Consider the following 25,815-nt stretch of genomic DNA (forward strand, 5'->3'; position numbering starts at 1 on the left):
GTCTCACACTGGAATTCCTGCTATAATTTCTTTGACGTAGATATATGTTTTAAATTAATTCAGATAGATAGGTAGGTCTATCCCTGTTCTGTTATGAATAATACAGTACTAGAATATCACAAAGTGATGCTTTAATTGGCTAAAAATGTCACCTTGACAGCCGCAAAGACATAAATCATAAAGAGGCAAAATCTTCAGAATCTTGTGTGGAACAATATTCTATAAAATAAAATTTTAAATAGGAATTTTTTAGGAATAAATTTGAAAAAAAAAAAGTAATGTATATTTTTACAAATAAAATCTCTGATAAACTTTCATTAACACAATAAATTACATATTTTATTTCACTGTCATGTTTTTGAAGGCCAAAAACTCTACACTGAAAATTTCTGAATTAACTTTTATATTTATTGCAAACAGGAAAACGTTTCTTAACATTATCAGGTATTTCTGCTATCATATTGTTCTTGCTTATTTCAAATTATCTAATATTTAGCCCATTGGTATAACATAAAATAAAAAATAATTATCTTTGTGGATTTAAAGACTCATGGCAGAAGAGAAACACTGACTTTTATTTATGCGATGGCTATCATCTCTCTCCTTAAACTGATTTTCTTACATTCCAAACCTCTAGCAATCCATTCTTCTCACTAAACACTCTCCATGAAAAAAATTTAGTCCTTTCCTCCCCTTTTGTATGTGACCCCAGTGAATAAAAATTTGTAGATGTGCAGTATGTTATCCTCATGGCTCAGATAAAGGAAGTTTTTTTTAATGTATATTGCATAATCTCCAGGCTCCTCTATTTAGATCAAACAAAATTGTGTAACTTTTTTCAAACCACTTCAGTCCACTAGTAAATAAGTGGGATATCAGTCTTGGACCAGGTCGTGAAATTTAACTCATCACTAAATGCAATAATAAACATCCATGCCCAGTACAGAAGTTAAATCTGCAGCTTTTGGTTGGAGAGTGGGATATATCAGCCAACCAGACCTACAACCACATTCCAGCCATATGTAAAGTCCTAATTGCCACCTCTGTTGTTGGATGAGGAAAGAGATAAAGAAATAAAGGATTCATGACTTTTCAACATGTAATGGATCTTATATCATGGATATAGGATAATAACTGTTGGTTTATGTGATTGAAAGGATTTTTTGGCACATTTAAGTGCTTTACTTGTTGTGAATTGAAGAATACACCAGGACTTGTATATTAGTTGATTTAATGTTGCATATATTTATGTTATTTATAAGTTAAATATTTTTATTTTGATAACAAAGTTTTTGAAGATTCAGTGTCTTAATGGGTTAAATGAGTTTAAAAAGGGTAATTTAGAAGATAGGTTACTTATAAGATGTTCTGGGATACAAACCTGTATGCATGTTAGATTTGGAGCATAGTTTCATTGTTTTCTTTTTGTTTTGCATTTGAGTTTTAAACCACTTAGAATTTCATATAGAAAGATTACAAAAATGAGAAAGTAAAAATATAGACTCTACCTATAAGCCTTGTTCCATCACACCTCAGCAAAAATTAGGTATAATCAAAACATTAAAAAAAAGCTCTAAATGTACTAAAAAATGATGAACTCAAGAATTCAAATTCTATTTAATCAGTTACTTGAAAATGGCTACTCAAAAAGGGTACTAAAGAAACTTTTATTTTATGACAAACCATCCCAAAATAATCCAGAAATTAATTACAAAGGCATGGTATCTGTACCATATGTTGGCAGTGCATCAAGAAAAATAGCCAAAATACTAAAGGCAGTCACCATCAGTGCAGCTTTCAAACCAGTTCACACCTTCCAAAACTTTCTACACTCTCCTAAAGACAAAGTTCTATTTTCTGAACATCCAAGTGTATACAAAATTCCATGTTCTTGTGGAGTGAAGAGATGTATGATCTCTCTACTCCATATATATATATATATATGTGGAGTGGAGATATATATGTCAAACTGGGAGAAGTTTTGAAATCCACAACAGAAAATGTACAGGCAATGTTGAAAACAAAAGGGAAGAAAAAAAGTGGACATAGCACACAAAGGGCATTATACATTAAATTGGTAAGCGCATCTTCCATGCACACTACTTAGAAGAGTATTACTTTGACAGGTTGTTTAAGGAGTCCTCCAAGGTTATTCTCTTAACCTGGTGCTGGTGAGGTGGGAAAATGTAACAAAAGTGGAAAGGTCCACTTTTGTTACATTATTATAGAATAATGTAAATTATAAATGCTGTATTATAGAAATCCATATCTTTTTAATCAATTTTAGATTACATATGGTTTAAGTGTCCTGTAATTTTACAGAATAAAAATGCAGATCCACAAAATAAAATTTTTATTACCCAAAAATAAATTGACGACTATAAATTGACATAACCTCTGTTCTTCCTGCTCATAACTCATCTGGTAAAAAAAAAAAGATGTTATTATCAAAATATCCTGTAAATATTTATGAAAATGTATTTGCTTATAGTTGGTATGTAAAAATATAGAAGACAATGCAGTAACGATAATATTTGAGTAGAATATACATGAAAACAACTTACATTTCTGAAGTAAATATAGTCATACTTTTGGTAAGGTGTGGTCTGGTGGACCCCAGCACACTTTACACCTCTGCACACTAAACTTGCTTGCACGCAACAGCCTGAGGGGAAGCTATACTAAGGCATAACTCACTGCCACACGTTGTTAAAAAGTTATAGTCAATTTAAAATCTTTGGGATCTGTGACAACCCGCCTTACTAACGCCGGGTTAAAACTGACAGTAAATAGAAATCAAGAAATAATCCTTCGTGACATTTGAAAGTCATTCTATTTGTAACGTTGAACACCTGTCCTATGCCAGCAGTCATGTATAAAGTTTACACAACAATGTGGAGGCATCATTAGGCATGCAACATGTCTAGTGATACTCATGATTAAACTATCATTCCACTCTCTTCAATTTCTAGACATTGAGGACTGAAAACTTTTATTTTTGTTATTTTATTTTATTTTATTATTTTGGGAGTGCTTAAGGGTCAAAGCTGTATAACTGAGAGGAGACCTCCACATAGCCTTTAAAGAAATGCGGAGAACCGACCAGGGCTTCTGACGTAATGTCCAATCCTCACCTTATCGTTGTGCACCCTGTTTGGTATCTACCTGGATACTGAATGAACGAGGATGGGCTGGCAATTTGGGATTTAACTGACCAAATTGTAATTCTTATTGGCTTAAACCAAATTATAAAATGATGGTACAACATGACAAAATTTCATGCTGGATGGGGCATCGCCCGGTTAAACAAGGTCCCCATTGTTTTCGCCAGGAAATCAGGGCGAACAGCGAAAAGTCAGCTACTGGAACAAATCCTAAAACACACCGCAACTCAATATCACCAGAATTGAAGATCGGTACTATCAACATAAGAAGCCTGAATGGCAAAGAAATGGAGCTAGCTGAGGAATTAGATGTACCAGATCGACATTATAGGGGTGACTGAAACAAAAAAGGCCAAAACTAGTGAGCTCTTTCTGAGCAATAAATACAAAATGTTATATTCAGGCAAAGTAAATCAAGGAAAAGAAGGAGTAGCCATAGTATTCAACACTAAATACGAGGCTAATCTTGAATGGCAGGCAATTTCAAGTAGAGTGATGTGGGCAAATATGAGAATGGGGAACTGGACAATGAGACTTATTTGTGTATATGGTCCCACAGAAGGTTCTCCTAAGGGTAGAAGTGGAAGAATTTTTTGAGGCTTTAGTAAAAGCAACTGACAGAATGAAAAATTGGTCCTTGTTGGGGGTCTAAATAGCAGAGTAGGAAATGATTGTCAGACATACAAAAATATTTTGGGAAAATTTGGAGAAAAGAGCAAAAGCTAATAATAATGGCAAATACCTGTTGGATTTCTGACCAGGACATGGACTGGTTATTACTAACGCTATGTTTCAACATAAAATTGTGCACAAATTCACATGGAGAGAAGAGACAAGGAATAAGAAAAGCCTCATTGACTATATTATTGTTGATGGTGATGTTTTCTCTCTGGTGCAGAACACTAGAGTGTACAGAGGATTTGAAATTGGAAGTGATCACCATTTAGTCTTAAGGAGGATAAAATTGAATTTCATATTGAAAAGAAGAACTAAGAAAGTTTAAAACGAATAAAAGTTGAGCAGCTCTCAGATGTGAACTGTAGACTGAAATACACAAACATTATTGAAGAAAAAATGAAAGAATTTGATAACAGGAATCAAACCTTGGACATTCAGCGGCAAGCTCTGAAGAAAACATTGATTGATTCTGCCAAAGAGGTATGTGGTGAGGTTATCTGCAATGATAGAAAAATCAGAACTCCCTGATGGACACAGGAAGTTAAAGAGGCAGTGAAGGAAAAGAAGAAAGCATATCAAATGTTCCTGGCAAATAAGTCAGCTTGTGCTCTTAGAGAATACAGAGACAAATGTAAGAAAGCTAAAAACTGTATAAAACTAGCTAAACAAAAGTCATGGGGGGAAACTTTGGCAAGAACATAGAAAATAAATATCAAGAAGGTGGCAAGATATTCTGGAGGTTATTGAAGAAGCTTAGAAATGGAGGAAAGAGTGCTGTAAAAGGAGTTAGAGATGATATTGAAACTGGAGAAAAAAATATCCTTGAAGTATGGAGTAATTACTTCGAAAAATTGCTAAATGAAATTAGCAGTGATGACAGCACAGTGATAATAAACACTGACCAGGCATGCAATCAGGAATGCTTATCCATACTTGAAATAGAAAAAGCCATCATCTGAAATGTGGAAAGGCAGCTGGAGTAGATGATATTAGACCAGAAATGCTCAAGTATGGAGGTATAAAAGTATTACAGTGGCTACACTGCATATTTCAGATGACCTGTACAGAAGGACGAATTCCAGATGATTGGAGTAGAGCTCTCCTAGTACCCATATATAAAAAGGGAAATAAAACTGATTATCAGAATTACAGAGATATTTCTCTACTGAGTGTTTCTGATAAGATTTATGCCAGTATACTTGAGAAACGGTTGAGAAGGATTGTGGAAGAGAAGCAAGCTGGATTCAGGCCAAATAGAGACTGTCAAGATCAGATCTTCACTTTATGACAAATAGTTGAGAAAGCATGGGAATGTAACCAAGATCTGTATTTAAGTTTTATGGATCTGTAAAAAGCATATGACAAGGTGCCAAGAGAGAAGCTATTGAAAATGCTACAGTTGTATGGTGTCAGTGGATCATTACATAAAGCAATTCTTATTCTTTATTTGAGTTGTAAGTCAGCAGTCAGAATTGACAGAAGTACAGGGAGATGTTTTAATGTTAAATCTGGTGTTAGACAAGGATGTACGTTATCACCTCTGTTATTCATTATCTATATGGATTACATTATGAAGGAAAGTGGTATTAAACATGATATCAAAATTGGAGATGTTAATGTCAGCTCCTTGCTTTATGCGGATGATGTCATACTTCTAAATAAATCCGCTACAAGTCTGCAAGATTCCCTGACTGAATTGAATGACTGTTGTGATGGTCAGCAATAACAAGACAAAGATAATGAAAATAGGCAGAATCATTGAAAATTTCAACTGCGTTGTGAACGGAGAACCTGTAGAACAAGTAAAACATTTCAGCTACGTAGGCACGATTTTTACTGAAGATGGTAAATTAAATATGGAAATAGACAGCAGAATCAACAAAGCTGGTATTGTAGGAAGTCAGCTGAATAAATTTATATGGAATAAGAGAGAAATTAGTCAGAACACTAAATTAGCAGTATACAAGACAGTGTTCAAAACAATTTTAACTTATGGATCTGAGAGGTGGCATCAATGGCAATATCATATTAAAAACGAGGATATTAGGAAAGAACTTGAGATTGTCAGTATCGAGGAATGCGTATCACTTAAGCAGAATGAGTGATGAAAGATTAGCCAAACAAGTCTTCTCTGCCAAGTTGGTGGGAAAACGACCCAGAGGAAGACCAAGATATAGGTGGATTGATATGGTAAAAAGTGCCTTAGTAGATAGATGTATAAATATAAGATTTGACAATGTTATAGCTTTGACAGGTAATAGATTGATTTAGCAGAAAATTATAGGTAGGAAGTTAGTAATGATGTAAATTTTTTATATAGTACTATCATATCCTGTACACCCCTTGAGGGTATATGTCAAGAATTTGATGATGAACTTTTATTTTTTCATCGGTGTTGAACTTATGTTAACAACTTCCTGAATATGCTGTTAGCCATACAGACAGTGAAAAACATGTTTTGGAAATTCATCTAACATAAATAGAAACCATGTACAAGTTAGCACCTGGTTATCTGTTATTCAAGCAAATCTACTTGTGAAGATAATTCATGTGCAAACTTTGTTTATTGATGCTTGGATATAGGATTAAACAAAAATATAATTTCTTGGCATCTTTAATTTAATTTATAACCAAGAGAAAAAACTTCTTATAACAGTGTCTTACTTATTGAAGGCTTGAAGTATCTCGAAAAAGTTCTTCGATGTTTGGTCTCTAGAGCAGGGTTTCTGAATTAAGTAAAAAATTAAAAAATACATAAAAATCCTTAGTCCACCCACAGTACTAATGTGCCATAGGTGTACATCCTTTCATGGGTGGGAGTCAGATTAAAAGAAAAAGGGAGGGAATGTTTCCAGTCACAGTCTAGACTTGGTTTAGACTGTTCTTGTTCATACTATGCTATTTAAATAGACATCTTCCTTGCCCAGTTCTTAAGTTTACTAGCTGGCAGGATAATGTACTTTCTGATTGAGAAGCATCCTAATCTTTACTCTATTTTTGAGAGAAACTTGTGACATGAAATTTAGAATTATCTACACATTAGCACAAGAAAAGTATATTTAACAAACTGCCAGATATTTCATTTTGAAAATAACAAACTATCATCAGTGACTTGACATAAAACAGTTTTTTACAAGGTAAAATACAAACAATTGATCATTCAAATTAGAACAAGCCGAGTGATGTTACATCGATAATCACAATATATCATTTCATTGAAGAAAGGTAAACATAAGAGTGCAGAATAAATTACATGTATAAATTTACAATGTCATACGAAAAACTTAATTTATAAAATCATACTTAAGATATCATTAGACAGATGTAGTATATCTACAAGGTCTTAATTTAAAAAAATAATAATCTGTTATTCGGATCATACTTTCCCATATTTTTGACAAGGATAGGCAGTCATTCCGATTCTAGTTAGGACATTCAAGTAAGACCTCAGCACTCTCCTTGAATAGGCATTTAAATTTATACCGACATCTGTGTAGAAGGTGAGTTTTGGACCAGAGAATGTTGTGGTTTGTCCCTATTCCATATTGCGCCAATCCAGACTTCCCAGATTTGTTGTGAAGAACATAAGATTGATGTTCTTGTATTATTTTTTCTACAGAGCATCCAGTTTGTCCAAAGTAAGAAAGATGGCGGTCACATGGAACTTGATATACACCAGGAAGAGACATATTGAGCTTTTGGTATACCAAAAATCCAAAAGACAGACATTTCTTTCCATCCTATTGTATGTATTGATTCACCTACTTACCTCATAGCCAAATATTTAGCAAACTTATTGAAATCACATATAGGCAAATCTTGCTCTTTTTTAAAAAAAACTCTTCTGATTTCTTAAAGTAAAAAATGTCTCCATTCAACCTCTGATCTTATGGTGAGTTCATTGTAGAATCTCTGTTCACAAATGTACCTCTCAATGAGACTTTAATTACTTACTGACATCTTCCCACAAGATATTGTAAAATTATTTGACTTCGTAATACACTCCGGATATTTCTTGTGTCAAAACAAATTCTACAACCAAGTTGAAGGGACTGTCATGGGAAGTCCATTTTTTCCTGATCTAGCTAACTTTTGTTTGGAGCATTTAGAAGACATCCTTTTTTTTTCATCTATATATCCTCAATCTTCATTTTGGGCTAGATATATAGACGACATTTTTGCAGTGTGACCTCACAACAGAGATTCCTTACCTTCCTTTTTAGCCAAAATCAATACTTTACACCCTCATATCAAGTTCACCATGGAAATTATCCTTTTTAAACATCCTTCTCATCTGCTCTCCATCAGGTAATTTAACAACATCCGTTTACAGAAACCCACTTTTACTGTATATTATATTCTCAAACAATATATGCTCAATCATCCTTCTCAAAAGACAGGAATCATAAAATGTTTAATTCGACGAGCTAGAACTAATTGTTCAACTCCCCATCATTTACAAAAAGAACTTTCTGCTATCAAACAATACATGAAATTAAATGGCTTCTCCGAAAGGACTACACAACATCTGCTCAACTCCTACAAGCCAAACCAAAACAACAAAAAATCAATACGTCGAGTTCCAATTCCATATATCTCTGGAATTTCAGAACCAATTTCAAGAATTTTGAAGAAATATCATCTAACAGCTACTTATATTCCTATTAATAAAATATCCACCTATTTCCTTGTCTAAAGATAAATGCTCTCAACTGTGTCTCTTCCTGGTCTATAACAGGTTCCATGTGACTGCCATCTTTCTTACTTTGGACAAACCAGGCATACTGTAGAATAAAGAATACAAGAACATTAATCTTATATTCTTCACAACAGATCTGATAAATCTGGATTGACGCAACACATCATAGAGAGACAAACCACTTCATTCTCTAGTCCAAAACTCTCCTTCTACACAGTTGTCAGTATAAATTCGAATGCCTATTCAAAGAGAGTGCTGAGGCCTTACCTCAATGTTCTAAACTTGAATTGGAATGACTGCCTATCCTTGTCAAAAATATGTGAAAGTTTAATTCGAATAACACATTAATTATTATTTTATTTATTTATTTATTTTAATTAAGAACCTTCTATATATGAAATCTGTCTAATGATACCTTTAGTATATTTTATAAATTTAGTTTTTTGTATGACATTGTAAATTTATACATGTAATTTATTCTGTACTCTTATGTTTACCTTTCTTCAGTGAAGTGATATTGTGATTAGTGATGATGTAACATCACGTGGCTCGTTCTAATTTGAATGATCGATTGTTTGCATTCTACCTTGTAAAAAACTGTTTTCTGTCAAGCCACTCATGATAGTTTGCTATTTTCAAACTGAAATATCTGGCAGTATATTAAATATACTTTTCTTGTGCTAACGTATAGATAATTCTTAATCCTAATCTTTACCGTCAGTTTCAGTCTTGTACATTATTTAGCTTTTAGCCAGTGGAACAACTCCACTTCTGTGTACTTAAATGACAAACGCTTTGAATTTCTACTGTATGTTTGGAATACCCTTGAAGAATATACTCACATTGTACTGGGCTGAGGGAAAATGAAGCTTCAATCTTGGGAGAGCCAACATACACTTCTAGTAAACTAGGCATTGTGTATTTCACTTGATGATGGTAATATCATCTGCTACATAGAATGAGCTATGCTTACAAACTTTCATTGGTGGAATCAATCAGTAAAAAAATAAATAAAAAATGTCGACTATTAAGTGATCTCGATTATTTTAGAGGGAAACTGAGGTGATGGAGAACAATATACATACTTTGATATCAGACTTTTATTTATTTATTTATTTATTTTTTTATATCAGACTTTTATTTATTTATTTATTTATTTTTTTATATCAGACTTTTATTTATTTATTTATTTTTTTATATCAGACTTTTATTTATTTTTTTATTTTTTTATATCAGACTTTTATTTATTTATTTTCCCCCCCTCCTCCTGAACATGCTCAATTTAAGAGCGGTTTTATGTGTTACCACCCACACAAGGTTATTAGTAAACCTATAGTACATTTGTACTGTGGATGGGTTAAGGATTTTTTTTTCCATTTTTATCAATTTTATTTATTTATTTTTTGTAATTTGTTATTTATTTGTACATAGTCTGGAAATCCTGCTCTAGAGACCAAACATGGAACTTTTTCAAACCACTTCAGACCTTCAATAAGTGGGATGATGGACTCATACTAGGCAATGAAATTCATCTCCCACCTGAAGCCAGTCAAAAATATCCTTGCCTACAGCGGTAATCAGAAGAGTGGAACCAGTAATTTTGTCATTGAAGAAACAAAGGCTAATTTTTATTCATCCATCTTAGCCATTCCATAAGAGAAAAACTCTGCATGTGGTTAATGGTTATGTTTGTGGTTGGGACTTGGATTTATGATGGAAGCAACTAAGAGAATCACTTGTGTCATCATCCTCTGTGGACATAAGACAAACTTGTAGAATTCCTCTGATATATTACCATCAGGTTTAATTATGTGTATTATCTAGTAGAACTACTTTGCTATTATATCCTCAAATGGAAAATGAAGTCTTGAGTCTTTAGAGGGCTTTCATGCATGCTGTATGGAAGACACTGTGTATATGTGTGTGGATTGAGGGGGGGGGAGGTTGAGTTCAATCTCCTGCTCTGAAGACCAAACCCATAAGATCCTTCATAAGTGATGCAGTGGTTTAGTATCATGTGATTTACAGGTTTAGTTGATATTTAATTTATTGCGTTACCTTTTGTAGTCTCTAACTTATCTTTTTAAACCCTCCCCGCTATTTCTCTGATATTACATCAACAGAATCTTTGCAGGAATTAGTCTTCATTTGTTTGTTACTGGATATACATGTATTGTGATTCAGGCTTATTTTAAGAATTATGCTTGATATTTAGATCACTGAATTATTGCAAAAAGAAGTAACTGAAAATCAAGGCCACAACAGCATTCGTCTTGTCAACTGTACTTCATTCAACATTATTGATTTAGGTATGCCATCCTTTGTTTTGTATTATTACTTGTACCTATTTAAAATGGGAAATAATTTACTATGATATCTTATAACCATATTTCAGTGATGTTTTGCTAGTTATGCTTATATTTATTGAGCACTTTCTTCTTTTTTCCCGACATCTAGGAGAGAGAGAGAGAGAGAGAGACAGAGAACGTCCCAAGTTATTTAATATGAAAGTAGGATATAATATATCATTCCTTGAATTGTTATTTACCATTCCACAGATAGGTCTGCTAAGCAGCTTTAAGTTTTTAAATCTGCTTCCTTGTTTACTAATTTTACAAAATGGGTTGGAGAGGGAATGGGAAAAGGTGCTCAATAAATATAAACATAGCTCAAATTATTAAAAAAAAAAAAATCTGAAAATATTTCATATTGGTCCTAAGTTAGATAAAGAAGTATGCTATCTGAGCTTATAAATAGAATGGAGCTTTTAAAGTACCAATCAACAGCAGGCTTAGAGGTATAGTACTGAGTTTAACTTTGATGCAAAGTTAGATTGGAAAAATATTTGAAAAATAAAAACCAATTTGTTTGTATTAAATTATAAAATAATAGGAATGAAACAAAGAAATTCAACAAATGAAAACATAAGAAATAAAAAATAATTTTAAAAAATTACAAGAATTATTATAAAATACATAATATAAAAAGAACTATTATAAAATATAATAAAATACATAACAAGCAGCATTGAGAATGATAATATGCCAGCAGTTTTGCAGAAATCATCATCAGATAGGGGAAGGCAAAATCTCAATCAAGATGAATATGTTAATTGGAGGTTTTTGTGAACCATGCTGCTAACTCATAATACCACTATCTGATGTTTATTTCTAGTTGAATACATTTATATGGAATAAGAGAGAAATGAGTCAAAACACTAAACTAGTTATATTCTTTTAACTTATGAACCGAAAGGTGGGTTAGAAACAAAACACTTAATCAGAGAAAGATGGGTGACCACAGATATATGAGTGTTCTGAGAAAAAAAAATGAGAGAATTAACAGATGACATAAATGGCCATCTGTTCACTCCTCTATTAAAATGAGGATATGAGGAAAGAACTTAATGTTTTTAGCATTCAGGAATGTGTGAGCAGAGCTAATCTAAGGTGGTATCATCACTTAAGCAGAATGGAAGAGAAAATACTAGAAAAGCAAGTGTTTTTTGTTAGAATGGCAGAGACCAAGATTTAAGTGGATTGATACACTGCCTTAGACTGATATATGAGATATGATGATTATTACTGAAATCCTGACAGATAACAGATTAATAATATGGAGAAAAATTTTCGATACAAATGTTGAATTGGATTTTAACGATATTGATGCGAACACAAATCGATAAGAAAATAACTATTTATTAACTTAAAAGATAGATAACTTAATAAATAGTTATTTTCTTATCAATCTGTGTTCGCATCAATACCGTTAAAATCCAATTCAACATGTGCTACGAACACATGTCTTTCCACATGGTTTCAATGCAAAGTTAGTAATAATGTAAATTTTTCATGTGGTATCATAATATCATGTCCCACCTATTGAGAGTACATATCTGGAATTTGATTGTGTTTTGTTATTATATCTGATGGTATACATCACAAAATAATGATGATTAGAACAAAACTAAATGTACTTTAAATGGTTCACATTCTTATTCGGGAGGAATTTTTATATGGACTTTATCAATTGAAGGTGAGTTAGCCGATCTCATATGGAAGTAGCAGGGTTTTTTCTCCCGGAAATTCATGTTTTTCATCCTGCATACAGATAAATCGGCCCTTCAGAACACATGAAATTTACAGACAAAATATGCTAGCTGTGGTGGTTGTGGGCAGTAGATGGCATTGATGTAGGTGATTGATAGGAGAAGGTCTGTGTAGTAGTGGAGATGCAGAGTTGTACAGTGGGTATCCTCCTGCGATGAGTCTTCAGACTCCTTGCAGGTGTCACAAATAATAATAATAATAATATTCTTCAAAATTTTATATATATATTTTTTTTTTGCAATATAGATAGTGGTATGTATTCATTACTTTTCAGTTATCTAGATGTGATTCCTAGAAAGATAATTTTTTTAATAAACATGGTTAACGATATGGAATTAAAACCCATTTGACTTCAATGAGCCCACTTCCTGGATGGCACGCATATCTACATATGCATACTGTTTTTTATTATTATTACATAACACCTCCTGGGAGTCCAAAGCCTCATCGAGGGAGGGCATCAACTCTACAACTGTTTGTCTCACTACTCCACCAACCTTCATCATCTAACAACAACGCCATCTATGGCCAACTACCACCACTAGTGCTTTCACAGACAATTACAAACATCCATGCCCACAGCAGGATTCAAACCTGCAGCCTTTTGGCTGGAGAGCAGATACGCTAACCACTCAGCCAACCAGGCCAGCATTTAGTCTTCAAAGAGATTTGTATATTACCGTGTTTGCTTATGCAGTAATTTTACTTTAATGAAATAGTATTACTTTTTGTGCTGCTTTATCATTATTAATCAGAAATATAAATGAGAAGACTGTTCTGGTGATTGTGATTTCATTAGGTTGTGAGCTCTGACTAAAGGGAGGCAGAATTCGGTTTTTATGGCCACACACAAAGGTTAATTATTTATTTATTTATTTGTTTTCATTTTTTTTTTTTTTTTTTTTTGTTTGTTTTCCTATAGATATGAGTCTGTATGCATGGATAAGGGGTTGGCTGTCAGACAGACATTGAAGCATGGTGGATGGTGAAATGAAATCAAAATATATGAGGGTGACTAGTGATGAGATATGTAGTTATTTGGTGATAATGCAAAACAGGGAGGGACATTAGTTAATACAGGTGATGTAAATGTCCTGCAGGATTATTTGAATAAATTGGCATTGTGGGATAAAGATCGTGGTTGTTAATTTAATGTTCACTTTAAGATGAATTAAAATTATAATAATGGGATTAACTCACGTAAAATATTATTGATTAGTAGAATTTTCGCCTGAGTATCATAGGCATCTTCAGTACATGTAAAAAGCTAATTAAACTAAGTAGCTAAAATTAAATTTCTTAACTTATTAAAAAATAAACAAAATAGATAAATAAATAAATTATATATATACAATTAAAAAAAAGTTACGAAGATTAGCTGGTTTAAAAAGTACTATCTCCCACAAAGGGGATAGACATAGACCATCAGATCTGTTTAAGTTAGGAGAGTGAAGTAAAGTTTCACATGTTTCTTTATAAAGCCGTTCCATGAGGAACCAACTTTTGTGAAAGACTCTTGTCTTGTTTCAATGAACTCTATGTCTAGGGTTGATTGCAATCTCTGCAAGTCCAGACTGTTCAGGTTCAAGGCCTTGAATATAAGCCTTCCGTTCTTCTAGCCGAATAAAAGCAGATCTTCCTGTTTGTCTGAAATAAGATATCATAAGATATCCCACAAGAGCAAGGAATCTGTAGACACCTGGATAACTGAGATGTGGAAGCTTGTCCTTTGGAGAAGTGAGAAAGGTGGAGATTTTTTTGATTGGTCGAAAGGCAACAAAAATATTTAGTGGTTTTAAGCATTCAGTATGGATATAATGACTTGTATGAGTCTTCTTCTATAGACTAAGAAATATAGATTACCATCTGGTTGGCGAAAATTTAAAAGATCTAAAAGGCTAACTACTTATTTACTTCTACTTCTAGGGTGAACTGGATCTATCTTACAGCACTTTCGAAATATTATTTTGTTAATGCATTTAGCCTAAAGCGCTGTAAGATAGCTCAGGTTATTCTTACCTGCTGTTAAATAAAAGAAGTTTTTAGGTCCCAAAGAGCTCATCAGATTTATTTAAAGGCCTATAGGTCACTTTTAAATTATCAGCTACATGAAGCTAAAAAATCTCTCACCCTCTTAAATTGAGAAATTGTTGATATCAAAAATGCTCTAGAATCTGTATTAATGGCTGAAACTTTTAACACTATTTTGTATCATCGACTTCATACCTAAAGGTTTTTAATGCTTCTCATGAAAATTAACGCATAACTTTGATTCACTGGTGAGCCTCCCTAGATCCATTACTAATGTCTGTGATACAGTTAGAGTAGTTATCAATGTTTCCGGCCGTCCACTAACAGACAGTGAACGTTTTGCTTTATCAAAAGGTCATAATTTTGACTTTGCTCCTAATAAGCTACCCTTCATGGATTAATTCATTACTTGCCAAGCTCAACTGTCTAAACATCTCCTGGTCCCCACTCTCTGTGCTCCTTGGCTTGTAGCAACACCCCAATAAATATCCCATCTTACCCATCTCTACTTCACACCATATGCTTTCAAAATCATTAGTGTCACTGACTTCTAAAGCCTCTTAGAGGACATAAGTCGTCACTTATCATAAGCAGTACTCCACCACCACCACCATGCTTTCCCTTCCTATCCTGCCAAAAATGCTGTGCCCTGCTACTTCTATTCCTGTTATGATATCCTCTGCTGTCAACCACGTCTCAGTGATCCCAATTATCTTTTATCATTCACATAACTCTTCCTCATTCCCTCTCTTCTATTCCCATTCTCTCCTCTTCTATCATTCCCAAAACTTTCTCTCACTGCTACTCTGATTCGCCTTGCATACATCTCTTCCATTCTCCTAATCTCATCATTCATACTTCTCATCTCATTCATGAGACATTCCACCTTCTCTTTCAGCTCATCCATCGCTCTTTGCAAGATAATCTCATATTCGCTATTCATTTACCCAATCAAAACCATCTCCGTGAACTTCACAGTCATTCAAGCTTTCCACACACTACTAGTCTCCCGACATTCATTTCCCATCTCTGAAGCAAGTAGGTCGGTTATCGAAATATCTAATTCATCGATTTCCTCCCACTGCCTGCATTTTGCTCATATACGCACTTCCCTTCTCTCACCCACAACATATCCAACTCCCAGGAAGCACATATGCCGCAAACACTGCATGTCCCAAAGTCCTTTATTATGTTACGTATATTAGAGTTCTTAAATGGCAGAGGACTTTGAGACACGCCATTTCTGATTGCATTTGCATCCACCATCATTCCTTACTGCCAAGTAACTACTAAACTAATCGCTATAAATATATATATATATATATATATATATATATATATATATATATATATTTTATTTTTTATTTCATCCTAAGTATCTTAGGACATCATCAGTACAGTAGTTTAAACAATAATAGGAATAACATACAGTTAGGGCGCATGATTACAATAGAATCTCGTTAAACGTGCGTAACATGTTACAGAAGTAAAAAAAAATTAATAATAATTATTTTACACAATTTTGTATGACAATTTCCCACACTTTAGGAATAGTAAGAACGTTGTTGTGGTTAAATTTGGTCTGTGTAGTAGGGCTTCAGAACTTTCTTTATATAAATGTTCATGTTTATATAAAGATCTGTGTAAAAGTTTAGACTTTTGCCAATGGATCCTGTGGCTTGGATTTTCAATTCCGTGTTGAGAGAGGCCAGATTTCTGCGGTTTAAAAAGACAAATTGGTCTTGATGTTTTGAGATGCGTTTCTGAACAGACCTACCTGTCTGTCCAAAGTAAGACAATTTGCATGAGCATGGAATCTCATAAACCCCAGGCAATGTCAAAGGTGAGAGTTTCTCCTTAGGAGAAGATAACAAGTTGTAAATTTGGTTGATAGGTTTGTAAGTAGTGGCAAAATTGTATTTCTTCATAATTTTAGAAAGACGTTCAGAGATGCCTTTGACGTAAGGTATGGGAATCCTATGGACTTCTTCTTGTCTGGTTTGATGTGTGGGAAAGTGACTGATGATTTTTTGAGTTGTTTTAGGATTATATCCATTTAGGATGGCTGTATTTTTGATTACTTCTAATTCTTGGTTTAGAGATTCTTCAGAGGAGCAGAATTTGTGTACTGTGTTAACTAGCGATTTAATAATGCCAGATTTCTGAGATGGATGATGAGCGGAAGAATTGTGAATGTAGCGACCTGAGAATCTAGGCTTGTGAAAGACAGACGTAGCAATGGAACCGTCTTCTTTTCTTTGAATGTGTAAATCCAAACAGGAGATACCCTGTGGAGATTCTTTTTCTAACGTAAAGTTGATGCAATTATGAAGAAGGTTAATTGTATCTAGAAACAGTTGTAATTCATGTTCGGGATGATCCTAGACTGCAAATACATTGTCGACATATCTTAACCAAATTTTTAGTTTGGGTTCAAAATTGAATATTTTTCCCTCAAGGTGTTCTAGAAACAAGTTTGCTAGGTTTGGTGATAAAGGAGATCCCATTGCTGTTCCTTCTTCTTGCTTGTAAATTTGACCTTTCCAGGTGAAGTAACTTGATGCAATAACAAACTCGAACAATTCAATTATATCAGACTGAAATTTTTGAGTTAGTAATTCTATTGTTTCTTTATGGGGGAATGTTATTGTTGTTTAAACTACTGTATTGATGATGTCCTAAGATACTTAGGATGAAATATTAACAATCTTCTCTTCCACTGCAAATCCACGGGCATACAACTTACCTATTTACTGCAGGTTTATTTAATGCAAACAGTCCTTTGATTCCATTGACAGGAACAAAATGATATCTTAAAATCTATGACAATATCATCGTCATCAAATTCCTGACATGTACCATAAAGGGTTGTACAGGATATGACAGTACTACATGAAAAACTTACATCACCACTAACTTAATATCTACTATTTTCCTCCAGATCAATCTGTTATCTGTCAAGACTCCAACATTATCGATTCTTATATTTCTGTCTTCTAGCTCAGGTGCTGGAGAAGATTGTTAAGAGTGTCTGGGACAGAAAAACAAACAAACAAAAATATCCTAGAATAAGTGAATATCCACACACGGTGATAAACATAATTGACAAGCGAATAGTGCAATATTTTGGACACATATGTAGAAAGGAAGGCAACTGCCTGGAAAAAATAATCATCCAGGGTAAACCGGGTGGGAAACGAAAAAGAAGAAAACCACCCTACAGGTAGATTGACCAAATATCAAGAATCACAGGACTTAAACTAGAACAAGCAATAAGAGAAGAACAGGAAAGAAAGAAATGGCAAAGCATCATCAGGAAGGTCACGAGTCCTCAGATATGAGGGGAGATCCCTAGAGAGAGATATTTCTATCTTCCAAGGCACTTTTTACTTATCAATCCACCTATATCTTGGTCTTCCTTTTGGTCTTTTTTCTGCCAAACTGGAAGAGAACACTTGCTTTGCTAATCATTCCTCTACATTCTGTTTAAGTAACCATACCACCTAAGATTAGCTCTAAAACACATCCTGGATGCTAACAGTGTCAAGTTCTTTATTAATATCCTCAATTTTAATATGATATTGCCATTGATACCATCTATTCACACCCCCTAATCTTTCTCAGCACTCTCATATCTGCAATCTCCAGTCTTTGGTCAAGTTTTTTTACTTCTAACCAAACTGTAAGATCCATAAGTTAAAATTGGTTTGAACACTCTCTTGTATACACCTAATTTAGTATTTTGACTAATTTCTCTCTTATTCCATATAAATTTATTCAGTTGACTTCCTACCATACTGGCTTTGTTGACTCTTGTCTATTTCCATATTTAATTTACCATCTTCACGAAAAATCGTGCCTAAGTAGCTGAAATGTTTTACTTGTTCCACAGGTTCTCCGTTCACAACGCAGTTGACATTTTCAACAATTCTGCCTATTTTCATTGTCTTTGTCTTTTTATTGCTGACCTTCATACCATATGTATTACAACAGTTATTCAATTTAGTCAGGGAATCTTGCACACTTGTAGCAGATTTATATAGAAGTATAACATCGTCCGCATAAAGCAAATAGATGACATTACATCTCCAATTTTGATATCATGTTTAATACCAGTTCCCTCCATGATGTGATCTATATAGATAATGAATAAAGTGGGGATAATGTACATCCTTGTCTCACTCCAGATTTAACATTCCAGAAGTACACAAAGATCTAATCATCTTCCTGTACTTCCTTCAATTCTAACTGCTGACTTGCAACTCAAACAAAGACTAAGTATTGTTAATATAATGCCCCATTGACACCATATAACTGTAGTGTATTGAATAGCTTCTCTCTTGGCACCTTGTGATATGCCTTTTTCAGATCAATAAAACTTAAATACAGATGTTTGTTATATTCCCATGATTTCTGAACTATTTGTCATAAAGTGAATATCTGAACCTGACAGATTCTATTTGACCGGAATCCAGCTTGTTCTTCACCAAGCTTCTCCTCCCCAATCCTTCTCAACCTGTTCTCAAGTATACTTGCATATATCTTACCAGGAAAACTTAGTAATGAAATAGCTCTGTAATTCTCACATTCAGTTTTATTTCCCTTTTTATATATAGGTACTACGAGAGCTCTACTTCAGTCATCTGGAATTCATCCCTCTGTCCAGGACTTCTGAATTATGCAATGCAGCCACTGCAAGACTTTTATACATCCGTACTTGAGCATTTCTGGTCGAATATCATCTAGTCCAGCTGCCTTTCCACATTTCAGGCTTTTGATGGCTTTTTCTACTTGAAGTATGGATATGTATTCATGATTGCATGCTTGTTGTGGAGTGTTTTTTACCACTGTACTGTCACTGATTAATTTGTTTAGCAATTTCTCGAAGTAATTACTCCATTCATCAAGGATATCTTTTTCTTCAGTTTTCATGTAATCTTTGTCATTTCTAATTTTTTTACAGCATTATTTATTGCATTTCTGAGCTTTTTCAACAAAATCAAAAGCCTCCAGATTATCTTGCTACCTTTGTGATTTTTTTTTTTTCTACGTTCCTGCCAGTCTTCCCATGACTTTTGTTTAGCTAGCTTTACACAGTGTTTAGCTTTTTACATTTGTCTCTGTTTTCTCTAAGAGCACAAGCTGACTTATTTGCCAGGAACTTTTGATATGATTTCTTCTTTTTCCTCACTGCCTGTTTAACTTCCTGTGTCCACCATGGGATTCTGATTTTTCTATTCTTGCAGTGCACCTCACAATGTGCCTCTCTTCCTGAATCAGTCGATGCTTTTTTTTTTCAGGATTTGCCACTGAATCTTCAAGGTTTGATTCCTGTTCTCAAACTCTCATTTTTTCTTCAATAATGTTTATGTATTTCAGTCTACAATTCACATCTGAGAACTGCTAAATTTTTATTCGCTTTAAAACTTTCTTACATGTTCTTCTTTTCAGTATGAAATTAAATTTTATCCTGCTCGAGGCTTTTAAATGGTGATCACTTTCAATTTCAAATCCTCTGTGCACTCTAGTGTCCTGCACCAATGTGAAATCACTATCAACAATAATAACATAATCAATGAGACTATTCTTATTCCCTGCCTCTTCTCTCCATGTGAATTTGTGTACATTTTTATGTTGGAAATTTTTGTTAATAATAACCAGTTCATGTCCTAAACAGAAATCCAGCAGGTATTTGCCATTATTATTACCTTTGCTCTTTTCTCCAGATTTTCCCGAAATGTTTTTGTATATCTGATAATTATTTCCTACTCTGTTATTTGGATCACCAACAAGGGCCAACTTTTCCTTTTTCATTGTGTCAGTTGCTTTCTCTAAAGCTTCAAAATATTCTTCCTCTTCTACCTTAGTAGAACCATTTGTGGGAACATAGGCACAAATAAGTCTCATTGTTCAGTTCTCCATTCTAATATTTGTCCACATCACTCTATTTAATATTGCCTGCCTTTCAAGAAGAAGATTAGCCTTGTATTTAGTGTTGAATAATGTAGCTATTTTTTTTCTTGATTGTCATTGCCTGAATATTACAATTTGTAAGTATTGTGTAGAATAATCACACCAGTTTTTGTCTTTTCTGTTTCAGTCATCCCTATTATAACGATCTGGTACTTATTAAATTTTTCGGCCAGCTCCATTTCTTTGCCATTCAACCTTCTTATGCTGATAGTACCAATCTTTAACTTTGGTGATATTGAGTTCAGGTGTGTTTCAAGCCTTATTTCAGTAGATGACTCTTTGGTGTCCACCCTGGTTCTCTGGCGAAAGCAACAGGGGTTTTGTTTAACCAGGCAATGTCCCGGCCAGCATGAAATTCTGTCGTGTTGTACCATCATTTTATATTGTGGATTAAACCAGTAAGAATACAATTTGGTTGACTAAATCACAAATTGGGGTGCTTAAAGGTCAAAGCTGTATAACTGAGAGGAGATCTCCACATAGAGTTTAAAGGAATGCAGAGAACTGACCAGGTCTTCTGACCTAATGTCCAATCCTCACCTTCTCTTAGTGCACCCTGTTGGGTATCTACCTGGATACTGAATGAACAAGGATGGGCTGGCAATTTGAGATTTAGCCGACCAAATTGTATTCTTATTGGTTAAAGCAAAATACAAAATGATGGTACAGCATGACAAAATTTCATGCCGGCTGGGGCGTCGCCTGGTTAAACAAGTCCCCCATTGTTTTCGCCAGGGAACCAGGGCGAACAGTGAAAGTCAGCTACTGGAACAAATCTGAAAACACACCCCAATTCAACATCACCAGAGTTAAAGATTGGTACTCCAATGTAAGAAGCCTGAATGGCAAAGAAATGGAGCTAGCTGAGGAATTAGATAAGTACCAGATCGACATAATAGGGGTGACTGAAACAAAAAAGACCAAAACTGGTGAGATCTTTTTGAGCAATAAATACAAAATGTTATATTCATGCAAAGACAATCAAGGAAAATGAGTAGCCACAGTATTCAACACTCAGATAAATATGAGGCTAATCTTCTTGAATGCAGGCAGTCTCAAGTAGAGTGATGTGGGCAAATATCAGAATGGGAACTGGACATTGAGACTTATTTGTGCCTATGATCCCACAGAAGGTATTACTAAGGTAGAAGTGGAGGAATTTTTGAGGCTTTAGAAAAAGCAACTGACACAATGAAAAAGGAAAAGTTGGTCATTGTTGGGGATCTAAATAGCAGAGTAGGAAATGATTGTGAGACATACAAAAATATTTTGGGAAAGTTTGGAGAAAAGAGCAAAGCTAATAATAGTGGCAAATACCTGTTGGATTTCTGCTCAGGACATGGACTGGTTATTACTTACACCATGTTCCAACATAAAAATGTGCCCAAATTCACATTGAGAGAAAAGGTAAGGAATAAGGAAAGTCTCATTGACTATGTTAATGTTGATAGTGATCTTTTCTCCCTTGTGCAGGACACCAGTGTGTACAGAGGATTGGAAATTGGAATTGATCACTATTTAGTCTTGAGCAGGATAAAATTGAATTTCATATCGAAAAGAATGCAATGTAAGGAAGTTTTAAAGTGAATAAAAGTTGAGCAGCTCTCAGATGTGAACTGTAGACTAAAATACACAGAGATTATTGAAGAAAAAATGAGAGTTTGAGAACATGAACCTAACCTTGAAGATTCAGTGTGCAAGCCTTGAAGAAAACCTCATTGATTCAGCCAGAGAGGCATGTGGTGAGGTTGTATACAAGTATAGAAAATTCAGAACTCCATGGTGGAAGTTATAGAGGCAGTGAAGGAAAAGAAGAAAGCATATCAGGATTTTCTTCAAGGCTTGCACACTGAATCTTCAAGGTTAGGTTCCTGACAAATAAGTCAGCTTGTGCTCTTAGAGAATACAGAGACAAATGTAAGAAAGCTAAATACTTTGTAAAACTAGCTAAACAAAGGTCATGGGAGGACTTTGGCAAGAATATAGAAAATAAATATCAAGACGGTGGCAAAATATTCTGGAGGTTGTTGAAGAAACTTAGAAATAGAGGAAAGAGTGCTGTAAAAGGAGTTAGAGATGATAAAGGTGACATGAAAACAGGAGAAAAAGATATCCTTGAAGTATTGAGTAATTATTTCGAAAAATTATTAAGCGAAACAAGCAGTGATAGCACAGTGGTAAAAACACTCAACAGGCATACAGTCAGGAATACATATCCATATTTGAAGTAGAAAAAGCCATCAAAGACTTGAAATGTGGAAAGGCAGCAGGAGTAGATGATATTCGACCAGAAATGCAGAAGTATGGTGGTATAAAAGCCTTACAGTGGCTGCACTGTATTGTTCAGAAAGCCTGGACAGAGGGTCAGGTTTCTGATGGTTGGAGTAGAGCTCTCATAGTACCCATATATTAAAAGGGAAATAAAACTGAGTGTGAGAATTATAGAGGTATTTCCCTACTGAGTGTTCCTGGTAAGATTTATTTCAGGATCAGATCTTCACTTTACAATAAATAGTGGTGAAATCATGGGATTATAACAAAGATCTGTATTTATGTTTTGTCAATCTGGAAAAGTCATATGACAAGGTGCCAGGAGAGATGCTATTAGTACGCTACAGTTGTATGGTGTCGATTGGGCATTATATCAAGCAATACTTAGTCTTTATTTGAGTTGTAAGTCAGCAGTTATAATTGAAGGAAGTACAGGAAGATGGTTTAATGTTAAACATGGTACACCATGAGAAGATAAGGATTGGACATTATGTCAGAAGCCCTGGGCAGTTCTCCACTTCCTTAAAAGGCTACGTGGAGGTCTTCTCCCAGTTATACAGCTTTGACCCTTGAGCATTAGGTTCTAAAATACAAACCTTTATTTCAAATTATTATAAAGATACCAAAGTAACTTTCATATTTAATGAAATTAAAAAAGACAAATTGAAAAAAAAAAAAAAAGCTGTCATGCAGGGGTACCCACTCTCTCCAAATTTATTTATGATGTATTTTGAAGAAATATGCAAAACCATGTTCTGAAGAGCCAGGTCTACAAATAAACAGTACAAATATCAGTCACGTTAAATATGTTGCTGTTATTATTCTTGAAGAATCTAAAACACGATTGCAGAAGACAAGAAAAATTATAATGAAGATATCAGAACTTTTGAAATGAAAATAATCGAAGCAAAACTAAAACAATGAAAATTGTAAGATGTGAGGATAATATTTCACTAAACTGGAAAATCATACACTTTAACAAGAAAAGCAATGTACATATCTTTGCAGTCTCGTTACTCACAACCTCTTCAACACAGAAACAGTAAAATACAGATTTTGCAAAGGATTGTTTAATATGAATAAATTAAATAAAGTATGGGAAAATAACAGCATTTCAAAAAGGCTGAAACTATAACTATAAAGATCATTACTATACCTACAGCACTGTGTGGACCAAAGACACGGACAAGCAGTAAATGAGAGCATTCGAAATGAAATATTTAAGAAAAATAAGACTTACTGGTTAGAACAAAACAATCAAAAGTGAATTAAACTATAGACACGATATACAATATGTATATACAGGACAACACAAGGTAAAGGTATTATTAAATATACTGCCAGATATTTCAGTCTGAAATTAACAGGCCATTGTCAGTGGCTTAAAAAAACAGTTGTTACAAGGTAGGATGCAAACAATTGATTTATTTGAAATAGAATGAGCCATGTTTTGTTATAACGCTGTTGGTGATTTAACGTCATGTAGCTCATTCCATTTCCTGTATTTTCTTGTAGTACAAAGAAGAAATCATTGCACATTTGAAAAATACATTTAATGCTAGTTTAGATAAGTGGCATTTTTGAGGTAGCTATACTTTTCCTACTATTTTATAGCAAAATGTATGAGCTTGCTCCCGAATTGATTTATGTTTGTAATAATTGTCTTCTGAATGGTTTTGAAAATAAATTCTTTGAAATATCTCCGGGATGAATAGGTGGGTATACCCCCCCCCAAAAAAAAAAAAAAATTAAATTCTTATGTAACACGTGCACCTTTTCTAAAAAAAATTCAAATCCTTCTTTTCTTCCTAGATAATTGTTCAAATAATTTATAATATTTTCTATAAGAAAAGTAAAACTGATTATTATAAATGTAAAATTTATTTTGACTTAAATACTCTATCAACCTATAAAAGAAAAAAAAAATCAGTATTTCTGTTTAGGATATAATTGGAAATGAAACAGATCACTGCTTATGTATTCTGTACTACTGCTTGAGGCTCTCAAGCTCTCTAGTGTGACTTCTGGGGATGTGTTCTTTCTCAACAACAGTTAGATTAAACTAAGCTTTTAGCCTTTTCCTCCAGCTGAGGGGATTATTATGTAGTACTTCAAAGACATAGCTTATATCAGAAATAAAAACCAGCAGCAATAAAAGAAGTTATATTTGATGTTTTTTTAAGAAAAAAATAACTAACACTAATGTACTTTTTTTGTGGCATACATGTAAACTATTTTAAATCTAAATGAGATATCCAAAGATTATGGTATGATAATATCAACGGAAAAATCAAAAACTATGACCTTTAAAGGACAAGATCCAGCAAGAACTAAAATAGTATTAGATAACAAGATCTTAGAACAGGTGAATTCATTTAACTATCTAGAATGTATGATCACTTATGAAAATGAAAAAGATATAAACATAAAAATTGCAAAATATTTAAAAATAACAGGAGTAATTAACTCTATATTTAAACCAAACCTACTTCAAAAACAAACCAGGCTAAAAGAATACAATACATTAGCCCTACCGGTCTTAATGTATGGAAGCGAAATCTGGACAATAAAACAAAAAGACAAACAAAGATTAACAACAGCAGAAATGAAGTTTATGAGAAAAACTGCAAAGTATACCCTATTTGATCACAAAAGAAACGAAGATATTATGAAAGAATTAAACCAAGAACCAGTAATTGAAAAAATTAAAAAATATAAACATAGATGGATGGAACACGTTCAAAGAATGAAAACAGAAAGATTACCAAAACAAGCCTTAAAGTACAAGCCATTAGGAAAAAGAAAACCAGGACGTCCTCTTAAACGATTCAACGATGACTTCTAAGGCTGGAACAGGCCATACTAGGCCTAAATCCTTGATACGTATGAT

At 33.8% G+C, this 25,815-nt stretch overlaps 1 protein-coding gene across 3 annotated transcripts in view; it reads left to right on the plus strand.

Moving 5' to 3' along the window:
* Positions 1–25,815, plus strand: part of LOC150095180 (calcineurin-binding protein cabin-1-like) — a 1,028,489-nt gene that overhangs the window by 336,761 nt on the left and 665,913 nt on the right. For all 3 annotated transcript variants that reach the window (XR_016550194.1, XM_090411711.1, XM_090411712.1), the window contains exon 21: positions 10,757–10,850. Coding sequence is in view for 2 of the 3 variants with exons in the window: in XM_090411711.1 (XP_090267837.1) it covers positions 10,757–10,850 (94 nt within the window). In the remaining variant the exon portion in view is untranslated. The remainder of the gene's footprint in view (positions 1–10,756; positions 10,851–25,815) is intronic.

Source organism: Typopeltis vanoorti, chromosome 21, assembly GCF_054136105.1.
Source record: "Typopeltis vanoorti isolate ZY-2024b chromosome 21, IOZ_Tvanoo_1.0, whole genome shotgun sequence".
In the NCBI taxonomy this organism is placed as follows: Eukaryota; Metazoa; Arthropoda; class Arachnida; order Uropygi; family Thelyphonidae; genus Typopeltis; species Typopeltis vanoorti.